General features: G+C 37.0%; 1 protein-coding gene across 1 annotated transcript; it reads right to left on the reverse strand.

The window, feature by feature from the left end:
* Nucleotides 1-4893: 4893 nt before the first annotated feature.
* On the reverse strand, nucleotides 4894-5432 carry LOC113296561. Its single transcript, XM_026544860.1, has 2 exons — nucleotides 5220-5432; nucleotides 4894-5118 (listed from the first exon to the last, which is right to left on the reverse strand). The coding sequence occupies exons 1-2, from the start codon at nucleotides 5430-5432 to the stop codon at nucleotides 4894-4896; spliced, it is 438 nt and encodes a 145-aa protein (XP_026400645.1).
* Between the last annotated feature and the right edge of the window lie 9846 nt (nucleotides 5433-15278).

Here is a 15278-nt window from a genome sequence, read left to right on the forward strand (position 1 = left end):
CCCAAAATAGCTAAACACTACAAAACACACCCAGTCTCTGTGGATCGACCCGTACTTGCACGAGCTACAACTGACGACCGTGCACTTGCGGTATTACTGTAGGCCCGTTTTTATTATGCTTAATTTTCACGCTTTCCCGGGTCCACCAAGTTTTTGGCGCCTAATTCTGTTCTTCAAGGAGTGACTTATAACGGGTTAGATTATTTGACTGTTTGAATAGATTACTACTGGACGGTTTACCTGTTGCTAAACCCATAAGTGGTTTGGGTAAAATCTGCGGATTTGGGTGTTCTTGCTCATCCCTACTTATTATTAGGTGGTGTGAGTTGACCTATATCCTCCCCAGTCCCCACGAGCTAGATGTCCGTCCACCAAAATGAGGATGGATTCGGTCGGGTTGGTGGATTGGACAACAATCCTCACCCAAGGAAGGTTATTCACGAACGTGTTTCTTGGTAGACCTGATAATTACCAAAATCCAATATATTTTCCTTCGGTGTTATAAGGTTTACATCCTGCGGTATTGGGGTCTTGTTGTCTGAGTTAGGATGCCCTCATTAACATCCTGCACTCCATAAAGCCATGACACCCACTCCACTTCTTTCCATGATAAACTATTAACCTCATCGACAAAATAAGTATAATCCTTTGGTAGGGTGCACATTGAAATTCCATAAACCAAAATAGTTCCATTCAGACAGACAGCTAGCAAAACAAAAAGGTTAACAATTTAAGCTGACAAATTAGTACTAAAGTCCAACAATACCAGCTAGCCTATACAGCATAGGTAAGCTGACAAAACTCAGACACAGAATGCTCCCATTTACCTGCATCGAGTGTGGTCAATCACTTATGTAAGCATTCTCATTGATGAGTTATTTCCTTCCACCTCATAAGAACTGTTGATTTTAGAGATGGTATTTGAACCGATAATATTCAATACAAAGGCTTGACTTTAGCTACTCATATAAACACCGGAAAAGATAGTCCATACATCATTTTATAGAGATCATTGTCATTTTTTTCTGGTATTTCAAGTCCCACATTGTGGACAAAAACAAAATACAAATATATAAGATGCCTCCCACTACATTCCTAAGTTTCTACTCATTTACTTATAGATACCTAAAATACAGGGTTGCTTAGTAAGGTTTCAAAAATAGGGAAGAGTTGGCCGGTGTTAAAACAAAAGTTTCAATGGAAAGGTTGTAGATATTCTGGAAAAAGTTGTTCAAAGAATTAATAAAACAGAAGCTTTGAAAGTGTACTCATGAAACTTGATAAGTCTTTAGAAATAAAAATTAAAAATAAACCAAACAGGTGATGCAGCTCAGTTGGATGGTGTCATTTATCTTCTAATCCGTCTCCATGTCAGTGCTTTCTGTTTCTTCTTCTAGTGTTTCCATTTTATTGGTCTGCGTTTCTTTCTGTAGATTAACATGAAACAAGAATTGTTAATGAATAGCCTGTGTGAAATAATTTATGCTGAATAGTGATTGTAAGCATATAGTCAATGATTACCTCTCTAATGGATAACATTTTCATAGATTTCAAAGGAGTCAGTGGAGTCTGAAAATGCATAGCCTTCTTATCAAATTTTGATGGTGTCCGTGGTTGGTGGTTTTGTTGTATTTTTTGATGATGTACCTGTTTTTCAACTTCTTGTAGTCTTTCATATTTATCTTCTAATTCATGATTAACATGGTATATATGCTGCACATAAACAGTCCTGTAGGAAGAATTCTTTTCCCCAACAATCCGGATTTCGAATATGTATGTATGGCCGGACAATAACATTATGTCGAATACATCTTTTGCCAAGATTCTCTGCGGAAACAAAAAATTAGTTTGGTGCTGTCATAAGTTAGCAAAATATGTTATGTATTGTCTTTGGTTGGTAAATACCTTTCGCGTTAGTGCATTAAATCGCATAAATGCTGAGACCCTTTCATTGTCGTCGAACAGAGTGTCAGCAACAGATCCTATAATAGCAAATGTTCCAGTTCCAGTTCCAGACTCTTCCTGGATGCGCAATTCTATCTTATAGCTGCGCGAGTATTTAGCAAGTTACTTTTTGTTAGTTTAATGCAATTTAGGTTTAATACATGATGAGTGCAGTAGTATTGTTACCTTGGTATATGTCTTTTAATCTTGCAATTGCATGGGGCGCCCCATTCTCTTCCACTTAAGTTTGCTTTTTCCATTGAATTGCAATCTAGACATGCTAAGTAATACCAAGTTGAGTTTGGTACAACCCCAATTATTTTTCCCTTGCTAGTAAATGTCATTTCCTGTTTTGTATAAAATATTAGCAAATGATGAGATGATCAATTCCACAATATTGTTTTTTTTTGAACTATCTATGGATCTTACCAAATTTTCCTCATGGTGAATTAAGCCGCATCCTTCTCCGAGAGGCATTCTGTTATGAAAAAGCATTTCTTCAATTGGTTTTTGTTGTTTTCTCTCGCAATTAATAAGCAGTACCCCTAAGTAGAGTCCATATCTGTTTGTTGAATAATGTTAGTGTATTAAGAAATAATAAGATCCCCTAATTAATTAGGGTTGAAGGCATTATCAAATAGTTACCTATCTCGTAGGTTTTCAACTTCGGGAAGAGCTAAATCCACATATATTTTTGTTGCCATTATGGTGGAAAGAAAATAAGCATCTGAAAAGTTGTATTAATTGTTGAACGATGAATTAAAAAAAAAGTATATGTGTTATGTGGATTAAGTTATCATGACTTACTATTAAATTTCTTCACCAAAGTTGAGGTGATTATAAGAACAACATATTTGTCAGTATCTTCTAAGTACTCTTCTCCGATCTGCCTGGCAGCATCTCCCCATAGTGTAACTCTAGCTGAGGAGATTTCAGTATGTAGTAAAATCTCCCTTTTAATTTGAGAATGTTTTGATGGTTGGCCTGTATATTCTAGTTTTGATATACCCTGCAGTATTCCCATCACATCTATATACACGAATAGTATTTCAATTAAACTAATTAATTACAAATGAGATAAGAGATTATATTTATATAAATCACCTGTAAAATGAGTTACGTTGTCGTATCTCCGATTAAGTTCATTCAGATCAGTTAAAACTAATTTATGAAGTGGTATTTTTCTATTGTCCATGGTGTCCATGGTGTCCACCGTAACTTGAGTGTGATTGTTGAAGCATAATATTGAATTCCCTGGAACAGGTCTCCATTTTCGTTTGACCTCTGAAATTGAAAAGTGGGTAATAGTTACCAAGTTCCCTTCCTCCATTTTTGTGATGTGTTTTCTGTAATGATCTTTCGACAACACAGCATGTATTTGTTCTCCCTGTTAATTTTTTGGAGATTGCTTATTGCCATGGTTCCTCCTTTCCTTGGTTGCTCGCTGCTAAATAATTGTACACGTAATTTCTCACACTATAGGGTTGAAGATCACCTATATGTATCGACTAATTTATATATAGCTTAAAGGGGAGGTAATAATAGGGGGCTAATTTGTGTTTATCTAAATATTTAATTATGAAATGTAGATCTTGATAAAGAATATTTCGTTATTTTTAGACCAAAATCTTTTCTCAATTTGTATTTATCTACTTCAAGAAATATAGATTTTGATAAGGAAGGATTATAGATTTTGAAATATCTTTCTTCCACATTTGTATTTTAGATTTATACAAATAGGATATGGATTAAGTATTTATTAAGGTAGATATTACATTTGCAATTAGGGTTAATTGTTTAATATAAGGTTTTGTAGTTATTAGATTTTCTTTTTTTTTGCATGCGTATCTTCTTTTTTTTCTTAATCATAGGTGTCAGTAGTTCACTGGATACCTGGTTTCTCTATTGAATGCTTTTGCAGGAGCTGATTATGTTGGGGTGTTATTAGATTGACAGAACTGGAGCGGTATTCGAACTGATGTTCAGAAGCTGTTAGGTGCCGTTGCCGGATATAGCAACTATGTCGGCAGTAAAGAATAAGGTTTTGGGACATTGCAGGGACTTTTGTCAAGCTAAAACAAAAGCCTGGAAAGAGTGACGGTGAAAATCATGTACTTTGGATGTTATTAGAAGCTCATGGGACCAATTTTGTCCTGGGTGTAGGCCTATATCACCTGGGTTGTTGCCAAGCTAAAAAATCTTTAGCAACAATGGAACAAAGTTGTTTTTGGTAATTTCTCTTTTAAACTCAGAAGTGTTACAACGATTCTGACCATACACCTGATTCTAGCTTAACGTGGAATGAATCGGACAAAGTGGTGGAATATCAAAAATTGAGAGAGAATAACATTGTTTTAGCCTCTAGGAGATAAAATACTGCCTATTTCCATAAATAAAATTACAGAACCACAGGTGAATTTTCCGAAAGTAGTGCTAGTTAAGTGCGACGTCAATGTGAACCACAGGCCAAAGATATGAATAGGATTACCCCTGGGTATATGCATGATTCGCGCGTTGAGGAAGCTGAGGGTCACAAACTGTCATCATTTATTATCACTATATGAAGGAGTAAGGACACGCAGAAATGACAAATTTGGAAGTGCTCAGGCTTCATGCCTGTACAGGAATGCTAAGATTTGCTGGACACGGATAGTACTGGTAGCAAGCTGAGGCTTCTAGGTATATCAGGATATTGTAATCTGAGACAAATCATGTATCAAAATATGGAGACGAAGATGAATAATGGAGTAGCTTCTTGTAAAAATATGGATGCATTAGCCAGTTAACCACTGGTTCTATTCACAGTCCACCTTTTGACGTACGTAGTAATAACGTAAAAATCCAAAACGTTGTTATAAGTAGGATTCATAAAAATCCATATAGTTGTAAAATTCTATAAGAAATAAGCAATCTCCAAATAGTATCTCTGCAAACAGTGTCTTTTGATCTTTATTCATCGTCGTCAATATCCTTGATAAACAGTGACATTTCATCGTCACTATTCTCAACCAACATTGACATTTCAGTATCACTATCTGCAGCTAACATTGGCGTTTCGTCATCAGTCTTCTGACCCTCGTCATTGCTTTCATTTATCTCCTCGTCATTATTTTGTTTTTTTCCCAACTGATTTATAACAGGCGTCTTTTCTTGCATCATACTTCTTTTTTGTTTCTGCAATGGAAAAATTAAGACCATAACTGGTTATAAAAATTGTACATTGTCCTGAAAGTATAATTATAGATGTAGTATAATGAGCCATAGAAATCACTTACCTGTTGCAAATTTTTAAATATTTCTCTGTACACCACATTCTGTGTATAACCTTCTGGCACGATATCCTTTGATTTATCAATTAAAATCTTCAATCCATTTCGGCTTGTTGTCCTCGAGACTGCGACGTAGAGCTGTCCATGATTGAAAATTGGGTTTGGAAGATAGATTCCGACGTTGTCGATACTCTGACCTTGGCTCTTGTTTATCGTCATTGCAAAACATACCTTGATAGGAAACTGCACTCTTCTCAATATAAAAGGCAGTTGTGTTTCCGTTGGTTGTATCACTATTCTTGGAATGCAAGCACTCCTACCAGCACCACTTCCCGTTATAATCAGAGTCTGAATTGTTCTTGCGCATATTTTGGTAACAATGAGTCTTGTACCGTTGCAAAGCCCAGCACTTGGATTTATATTTCTTGTATTGGCACATGAAGCTTTAACCGAAGCACATGATTAGGTACTCCAGATAGTTTTTGAGAATTTAGATATTCTTGATTGTATAACAGCTCTGCATTCTCAAAATCATAGGACTGGGGACTTATTGAATCCGAACTTAGAAAAATGTGTTCTTCACCTGGAAGCATAGACACCACATAATCATTTATATGGTCTACAGTTTCATTCTTTGGTGCTAAGATGCATCTCTCCCTTAGGTAATTCTTATCCTTAAATCTAACAATCAATTCTGAATAAACGACATCGACTATAGTTTCGATGGGATTTTCGTCAGCCTTGATCAATAGGTCATCGGGTATGTTAATCCAAGTTGGCTCTTCGTCCTCACCCTCTACTGCTTTTGCTGGTAGTTTTCCATCCCCAAGATCCAAAATCCACTTGCCGAATTTAGATATCGTTTGTTTCTCAGCAGAAGTACAATTTCCGTTCAATAATCTCATGTTCTCCGACAACTGAAATACATGGATTACGGAACTGAATGTCGAAATCAAAAATCCTCCAACACGCTTCTGCCCCAGATATATATCTACAATCCAAGTAATTATTTATTTCATCAATTAATACATCCTCTTCCCCTGTATCTTCATTCAAGTTTGGATCTTTTTCGATTATAGCAGTCACTCGATCTTTACCCTTGTTGATGTATTTGAATAAGTATTTAACCAATGCCCATCTTGAATTACATACCTCAACATTGATGTGCGCATCAAACATAACAATCAAATCCCTGTTATGAGGAACAACTCACGTATTATCCAGATCAATACCATTTTTATTGGCGATTCTGCCCTTATTGCGTCTCCTGTAAACTGGATAACCATATTTGTCAATATTAGTTTCATGGCTGAAATCTTTTGGATATTGTTTTGAGCACACACCGTTTTTCATGCATGGTGAACCATCTTTTAATAGTCCACAGGGTCCATGCAGCATGTAGTTGACAACAGCGTTATATCCATCAGGATCATTCTCCTTGTCAGGTATCTCTGATGTGACAATTCTATTAATATCGGATGGTGTCTCTGGTTTATCCTTCTTATCTAGAAACAATAAAATGTGGGCATGTGGTAAGCCTCTCTCGTTTGAAATTCTATAGTGTAAATTGTTGTAGAAACAAAAGCATACAAATTAGAACGAAGCTAAACAACACGAAATATAGTATGCAACACAAATAAATTGAAAATTACCTCCTCCGACTTTCCCAAAATGTTTTCCTTTTTGGAGAACTTCCATCAAATGCTTTAATTTTATCTTGAATACCCTAGCAACGATATCGGGTCTATCTTCTGGTCGCTGACCTGGTATTTGAGTTAGAGATTCTGAAATTTCCTTCCATTTGGGATTGCAGGTGAAAGTTATAAAGAGATCTGGAACACCAATTTTCCTACAGATTGCAATAGCGTCTTGATAGTGTTGCATCATATATCTTGGGCCTCCTGTGTAAGATGAGGGTAACACAATTATTTTCCCTTTATTTCTCGTTGTATCTCCCTTTAATAGTGCATCTCTTAACCCACTGTGTAACTCAACCCTTATATGCTCTTGGTTCTTTCTTACCCACTTAAGTCGACATTCTTCAATACATGCAAAAGCATCCACACACTATTGCTGAAACAAACGACCACCGCGAATTAAAGTTTTCCCCTCACCAAGCCGATGTTGTAGCCTAAATGCATAATATTCCCTCATGGTGAGCTGCTGTCGTTTCATCAACACACCATCTTTACCTATTTTCACGTTCTTGTATGAAGTTTCCATAGTATAACCATCTTCTCCATAGGGGAATAAAAGGGGGAATTGCATTGGCATATAACATGGATGTATTTCATTGATTCTAGTATAACCATTGTTCCTATGTTCAACAATAATGTCCCTGTATACATCATCATCAGTAGGATTTTGGACTATCAAAGCTGCCACTTCTGAACACGTTGGTAGATTATACTGCCTAGCATCTCTTTCTCGTCGGCTAATGATTCGCAAGCGTAATTCAACAACAGGTTATCGTTGCATTCTTTCCCTGGCCATTCTGAATATCAAGTATATAGTTAATGACGCATGTATGTAGCCAAACTTAATACATTGGGTCGTACTTATTGCAGTGAGTAAAAGCGAGTATATACTCAATAATTTATATATACCTGAATGTCTTTGCATATGCATTATTTGCATCCAACATAGATATTAAATTGGTGATCACCTCCAAGTCCATCTCATTCTCATTTTTCTTCTGTGTATGTTTTTTGTTTTTGGCTACACCGTTCGATTGGGCTTCATTTTCATGCTCCTTTCTAAAAAATACATTCTTCCGACGGTTGGCTTCTTGTGCCAATTCTGTATCACATACGTATAGCTGGTTGTATCCTGGTTCCACTAGTAGAAAAATGATGATCTGTAACAGTTAAAAATTGTTACTGTATTATTTCCGTAACAGTTTTAGTTTTTTCTGCGGTGTTACTAAAGCCCCTGTTACGGAAAGTTTATAAAACCTGTTACGGAAAGGCTATTGAAAAATGACTCATAAATTCTAAAACTATTACTGTTGGTAGTTTTCAGTAACACTTTATAAAAATATATGTTACTGAATAATTTCTATTGTAACTATTTTACATAAAACCGTTACCCTTAGAAGTTTATTGTAACATGTTTGGGAACAAACTGTTGCTATTGTTTGAGAAACCGTAACAGTTTTTATTGAAACTGTCATAAAAACTGACAGTTTTTACTGACTACCATCACCTCCACCACTAGCGCCACCACTACCTCCACCACCAGCACTGCCACAACCATCAACACTAGCATCTCCACAACCGTCACCACCATGTCCGCCGCGTTCACTACCATGAGTTGGTCTTCTTGGACATGAAATATAAATTTTATAAAAGTACACTTCACAAGATTCGACCTTGAGACCTATTGCATTAGTTATAACTCTTAAACCACTCTTCCATGTTTTCCTTTTGTTTAATGTTATCCAAATAAAATATTTACTCTCATTAGACAGTAAACTATACCTCCACCACCTTCGTCGTCACACCACGCAACTACAACACAATTTATATTTTTAATATTCCTACATATTTTTACAACTTGTTTATTATTTTGTATTATATTCTATTTTTTCTCAAACCTTAGGTAACCATCAGTACGAGCCATGGCTAGCTCTCGTGCTTAGAACTAAATCAAGATGTTAAATTAATGTCAGTCCATAAGTAGTTATTTTTTTGAACCGAATACCCAAAAACTAGTTATACAAATAAATAATTTACAAAAATGTCACGATAATGTCAACTATGGTAACATATTAAACATGTTGCAGTAACATAGATATATAATAACATTTAGTTTAAAAAACGTCACGATAATGCCAACTACGGTGACATATTAAATATGTTACGGTAACATAGGTATATAATAACAGTTGGTTTAAAGAACTGTAATGGTAATGTCGACATACGAAATATGTTATAGTAACATGGGTATATAGTAACACTTACTATAAAAACAGTTACAATATACAACCTGGATAACATTATGTAACACTTCTTACGAAAAGTGTTACTGTTATTTAACTATCTAACATTTAGTAACATGCATTTTACGAACTGTTACTTTATAAAAGTTTGAACTGTTACTAAATGTCACTTTTCTACTAGTGTTCTTTGTTTTCTGGAGGCACCAAAGAACCAATTTTGTGATAGCTTTGACCTTGAAGTATATATGTCCATGGTCCCTTACCTTTCTTATCGATGTTGCCACTAAATCCGACTCCGTTTGAGGTAAAAGCAAGCATAGAGTTGTATGCCCTAATGTTTTTTCTAAATTTGGCGGACCGTTGTCCACCATTAAAGTCCAACAATCCCTCAAGATAATCTGGACAACCCTTAAGAAGTGGGAGCGCAACATCACCTCTGGAACAACATATGCTAAACTCGCAATCAGTTTTTTTTGAATCTCTAGTTTTCTCCTGGAACCACATTATTGCACCACAATGCTTGTATGTATGAGCTGGTGAGCCAAAATCAGATTTCTTGATACCTAATCCTGTGAAAATATCACAAATAGACAAAGTATTAGAGGCATATTGAGCAACAGTTGATATCCGCAAGTACACAGTTGATCTTACTTATTGAATGCTCAACATCCCCACTCTTTTCTATTTCGTATATCCCATCTTCATCTGATTCATAATCAGAACTATCATCGTCTGAGATGGATTCCTATGGTATTTCTTCTGTCAGAAATTTATACTGTTATGTTTTTCTTTTAGTATCAAGAAGTTGTTTGTGAAGCCTCCTGTTCTCCCTGGCACAGAATTGTTTATAACTGAATATCCTACATAGTATACGCTGTTTGAATTGCTCGTCCATACCTATTAGACAAATCATATGAGATAACTCAAAGCTCATCTATGATCAAATAATATGACAAATCAAATCTTCCTCTCATATTTAAAGTTAACATATGAACAAAACACAATAAACTTGGATTTATCTACCTTCACTGATAGATAATAGATGAACTGGAAGATGGTGTCTACTTCTGATTTTGTTTGCTCGCAAATAGCGACTATGACAGGCTTCATGGTAGGTTAACGATGGCGTTGGAGCAGATTGTATATCTCGCCGTTTTTTGACCATTTTTTTTAGTAGGGTTGTATATCTCCTTGAATCTTGATGGTTGGGGTTCCCAAATACTAACACTCAGCGAAATTCTACTCTTATAACCTCATCAGACCTGTAATAGTAGGGAATATTAACATTAGCATACGTATAACGGTAAAGGAATACCAAACACTACCATAGCAATGACACTGAAACTCGAACTCACATGCATCATATGAAGATGGGATATACGAAATGTTCCAGAGTAAATACTAATTAGAAATATGAATCAGATGAAGAAGGGATATACGAAATATGCAGATAAATTATCCTTTTCACTATATGCAGACATGGTGAGACTTATTAGAAATTCTTTCAGTAAATGGCGTCAAGATTAGTTTGGAAAGGATTAAGTTCCTTTCCTAACTAATCGGTGATGCACAAAGAGATACATCCTGATATAGTCTCATGGAAAGAAAAAAAATGGCTCTTAGACTGCAAGATACTTCACTTGACCCATGCTGTAGTTCTATTATACAGATACATTTGTATTTTTCTCTAGCTTATAGTGCTACCCCATGTTCTGTCCAGTCCCACTAAAATTATGAGATAATGAGTTAGGGTTTTAGGATATGGAATGGAAGAACGAAAAGGAAATGATTAGGGCGTTAAATGAGATATAAATTACTCATCACACACACAGGCGTGAGTGCTCAAAAGGCATACAATATCATTGAAAACTACCGATAAAATTTTGTGTTCTTAAGAACAGGTAGAGCTTCAGCTCCAAAACAGAAATCAATAGAAAATGAGCAAACCCAGATTTGATTCATGAATATGTTTTACGGTTCAGTTTATAAGAACATGATTGAAAGGTCACGAAGATTACTTGGATAATCTAATAGACCAAAATCATTCAAAAGAGTAAGGTAGGAAAACTGGAACCTTTATGATACACTTTCGAATCTCCATCCTGTATTATCACCTGCTGCATTAAAAAGAGAAAAAAATAATTCTAAAGCAAAGAGAACAGAGAGTGAGAGGACTGTGTAGAGGGTGCGGTGGAAGAGAAACTCATAAGTTAGGGTTTGAAAAGAAGGGTTTGAACTCCATGAATAGTTTGCTCACCTGCTGCATTAAAAATAGAAAAAAATAATTCTAAAGTAAAGAGAACAGAGAGTGAGAGGACTGTGTAGAGGATGCGGTGGAAGAGAAACTCATAAGCTAGGGTTTGAAAAGAAGGGTTTGAACTCCATGAATAGTTTGCTCACCCATTACGTATGCGGAAAAAAAAAATTCCGAAAATATTTCAAAACACTCAATTTCTATTGGTAGGGGGCCAGGAGCTCTAGAATTCAAGCTTTTGGCCTAACTTTCAACGTGAGGCCAGCATTTTCCACTCAAATTATATACCTTTATGATACACTTTCGAATCTCCATCCTGTATTATCACCTGCTGCATTAAAAAGAGAAAAAAATAATTCTAAAGCAAAGAGAACAGAGAGTGAGAGGACTGTGTAGAGGGTGCGGTGGAAGAGAAACTCATAAGTTAGGGTTTGAAAAGAAGGGTTTGAACTCCATGAATAGTTTGCTCACCTGCTGCATTAAAAAGAGAAAAAAATAATTCTAAAGCAAAGAGAACAGAGAGTGAGAGGACGGTGTAGAGGGTGCGGTGGAAGAGAAACTCATAAGTTAGGGTTTGAAAAGAAGGGTTTGAACACCATGAATAGTTTGCTCACCCATTACGTATGCGGCAAAAAAAAAAAATCCGAAAATATTTCAAAACACTCAATTTCTATTGGTAGGGGGCCAGGAGCTCTAGAATTCAAGCTTTTGGCCTAACTTTCAACGTGAGGCCAGCATTTGCACTCAAATTATATACCTTTATGATACACTTTCGAATCTCCATCCTGTATTATCACCTGCTGCATTAAAAAGAGAAAAAAATAATTCTAAAGCAAAGAGAACAGAGAGTGAGAGGACTGTGTAGAGGGTGTGGTGGAAGAGAAACTCATAAGTTAGGGTTTGAAAAGAAGGGTTTGAACTCCATGAATAGTTTGCTCACCTGCTGCATTAAAAAGAGAAAAAAATAATTCTAAAGCAAAGAGAACAAAGAGTGAGAGGACTGTGTAGAGGTGCGGTGGAAGAGAAAATCATAAGTTAGGGTTTGAAAAGAAGGGTTTGAACTCCATGAATAGTTTGCTCAACCATTACGTATGCGGCAAAAAAAAAAAAATCCGAAAATATTTCAAAACACTCAATTTCTATTGGTAGGGGGCCAGGAGCTCTAGAATTCAAGCTTTTGGCCTAACTTTCAACATGAGGCCAGCATTTTCCACTCATTTCAACGTGAGGCCAGCATTTTCCACTCAAATTATATATAAAATGTACACGTCTATTTCGATAACATTCCACATGGTGACATCGGGTGTAGTCTTTCATTAAAATACAGGTGTGGCGTCTTAACCGTCCACGCATTCAATATGTTCCTCCAAAAGTCAAGCGGGATATGAACTTAGTTCGTGCTGTACATGACTACATGCTCTTCCAAGTTGCTACATCTAGAAGCCGTTGCATGCAAAGTAAAATAACAACATCACCTTTTCCTGCAACGTGAAATCGATGATGCTTCTGCAACGTTGTTCACGCTTCAGTAGTTATACTTGTTGCATTCTTTTTGACTTTCTTTTGTGATGTTACGTGGGATGTAAAAGACTGGAAGGTTAGCGTTGTGCCGTGTTTTCTTTTTGACTATTGTAGTACAACAATTTCAACTATTAGGGTCGCAGTTATATTATCCAAGGAATTATTGATGTGTCATGATTAGGGGTGCACATACCCTATCCATACCCGCCAACCCTACCCTACCCGCCAGTTTTTTAACCGTATCCTATCCTATCCACTATTCGGCGGGTAGGGTGGCGGGTAAAGATTTTCTTAACCGCCAGTAAACGGGTAGGGTGGCGGGTATAGGCCATATCCTACCCACCCTACCTAGAAGTGCACATACCCTACCCATACCCGCCAACCCTACCCTACCCGCCAGTTTTTTAACCGTATCCTACCCTATCCATTATTTGACGGGTAGGGTGGCGGGTAAAGATTTTCTTAACCGCCGGTAAACGGGTAGGGTGGCGGGTATAGGCCATATCCTATCCACCCTACCCGTTGTGCAGCCCTAGTCATGATGCATGAATCACATTTTTTTTTAAGAAAAGGTATGCATGAATCACATCTAGAGACCCGCGTTTGGAAGGAGTGATTGACAAGGGTGGAGGAGGGTTTACGTATTATGGATAAATTGGGGATATGGTGCCTTAAAATCTTTAAGATGGAGTAATGGAATACGTTAATTATGACCGGATAAAGGTCCACTCTTCTTTCCATCGGATCGCTTAAAATCGTTTTGTATCATTTTCTTTGCGGAAAATGAGTCATTTGTCCAAATATTTTTAAAACATGGTTTTAATGGACGAGTAAAAATTAGTATGGGTGAAATGAACACCAAAAAAATAGGAAGAATGAAACCGGATTCATCCTGGCTTAAACTTAAAAAAGAGTGAGCATGAAATTGGATGCATCCTGCTGTAAATTAAAAATAAGAAAAAGTATTTCAAAATGAGTTGGATGAAACTGTTTACATCCTGGCTATTTTTACACTCTCGTCTGTTTAAACTGTAACTACTGGAAATCCAGTAGCACACCCAAATAGGAAACAAACAAGATCAAAGAAATAACAAATATTTTGGACAAGAAACTCTTTATTGATCAACCCTCAAGGAAGTGAAAATACAAGTTTTTGGATACAAGGAAACCCTAATCTCACAATCTAAGCAAGACTATTCTTACCCCAAAGAATCTCGACCCCCTACATTGCCCAAGGGTCTCTATTTATAGACCATCCAATCGTAATGGAATACAGCTCATTTTACTTCTCCTTATCATCGCCAGGTTCTCGTGGAGGTGCTTTATACTTCGCCCAGACCATTTTCCATAAAGTTTTTCCCTTCCTTTCGCTGACAACCTTTGAAGTTTTTCGGGACAGCTGTCTCTTTTCTTGTTCGACAATTTACTGACTTCGTAGATTAACTTTACAACTAAGTAACCTTACTTCACCCATTTGATTTCGTGACTGGTGTCTTCTTGGGTACTCCAATTGATCCTTCGCATTTTTAGATTCTTCTAGCGAGTTACTTCGCCTTAAGATGTTATTTCGCACATGGATTTTCTTACTTCATTTCGCCGTTCAGCTAATAATGACAACCCTGACTTTTGATTTGACAAGTCACTGACGGGGATTCTTGGGGAATGATACAAGATCTTTCGGCAGGATTTACCAGGCATACTTTGTGTCTTCTCCTGCGACCACGTGGCGAACGTCTTTCTCCTGAATCTCGCTGGGTATCGCCCATCCTTCTTTCGCCTTTGCCATGTATACCATTATATCATTTCCCTTCTTTGACTCCAGCGTGCTCTTCCTTCGTTCCTTCCTTCACTTCAATCTTTCCTCGTAATTTTCAATATCTTTCTCGCTGCAGTCTTTCGCATCTCCCGAATTTCCTTTAATCTCGCCAATTCCGCTTGGCATTGGGAATCATATCGCCTGGTGATAAGTCGTTGCAATGCCTTTTATCCCATGGATCCATGGTATGCTCATGAGAGCATTATATGGCGACTCCACATCCACCACACTGACAGTAACCTCCGTCTCTAGTTCTCCCGCGAAGATATTCACGCATATTTCGCCCTTTGTCTTTGTTGCCACCCCATTGAACCCATATAGGTTATATGCCGAAGGTACCATGTCAGAATCCTCATATCCCAAAGCTTTGAATGCGTGATAAGAAAAGTACATCCTCCGAGCTTCCCATGTCCACTAAGACCTTGATCTTCCCTTTATCGCCTCGATCCTATTTTCCTGGCGAATGTTTGCCAATGGCCAAGGTGATGACCGATGAGTCTGTGTGCGAGATTCCTCCTCCTGGTGCATCTTGCG

The sequence above is a fragment of the Papaver somniferum genome, chromosome 7, assembly GCF_003573695.1.
Source record: "Papaver somniferum cultivar HN1 chromosome 7, ASM357369v1, whole genome shotgun sequence".
In the NCBI taxonomy this organism is placed as follows: Eukaryota; Viridiplantae; Streptophyta; class Magnoliopsida; order Ranunculales; family Papaveraceae; genus Papaver; species Papaver somniferum.

Bases quoted from the DNA above. Each gene is read 5' to 3' on its own strand.
- LOC113296561 (XM_026544860.1), bottom strand. From the start codon at position 5,432: ATGACGATAAACAAGAGCCAAGGTCAGAGTATCGACAACGTCGGAATC. The intron at 5,119-5,219 runs GTAAGTGATTTC...TTTCCATTGCAG, and splicing joins TATTTAAAAATTTGCAACAG to AAACAAAAAAGAAGTATGAT.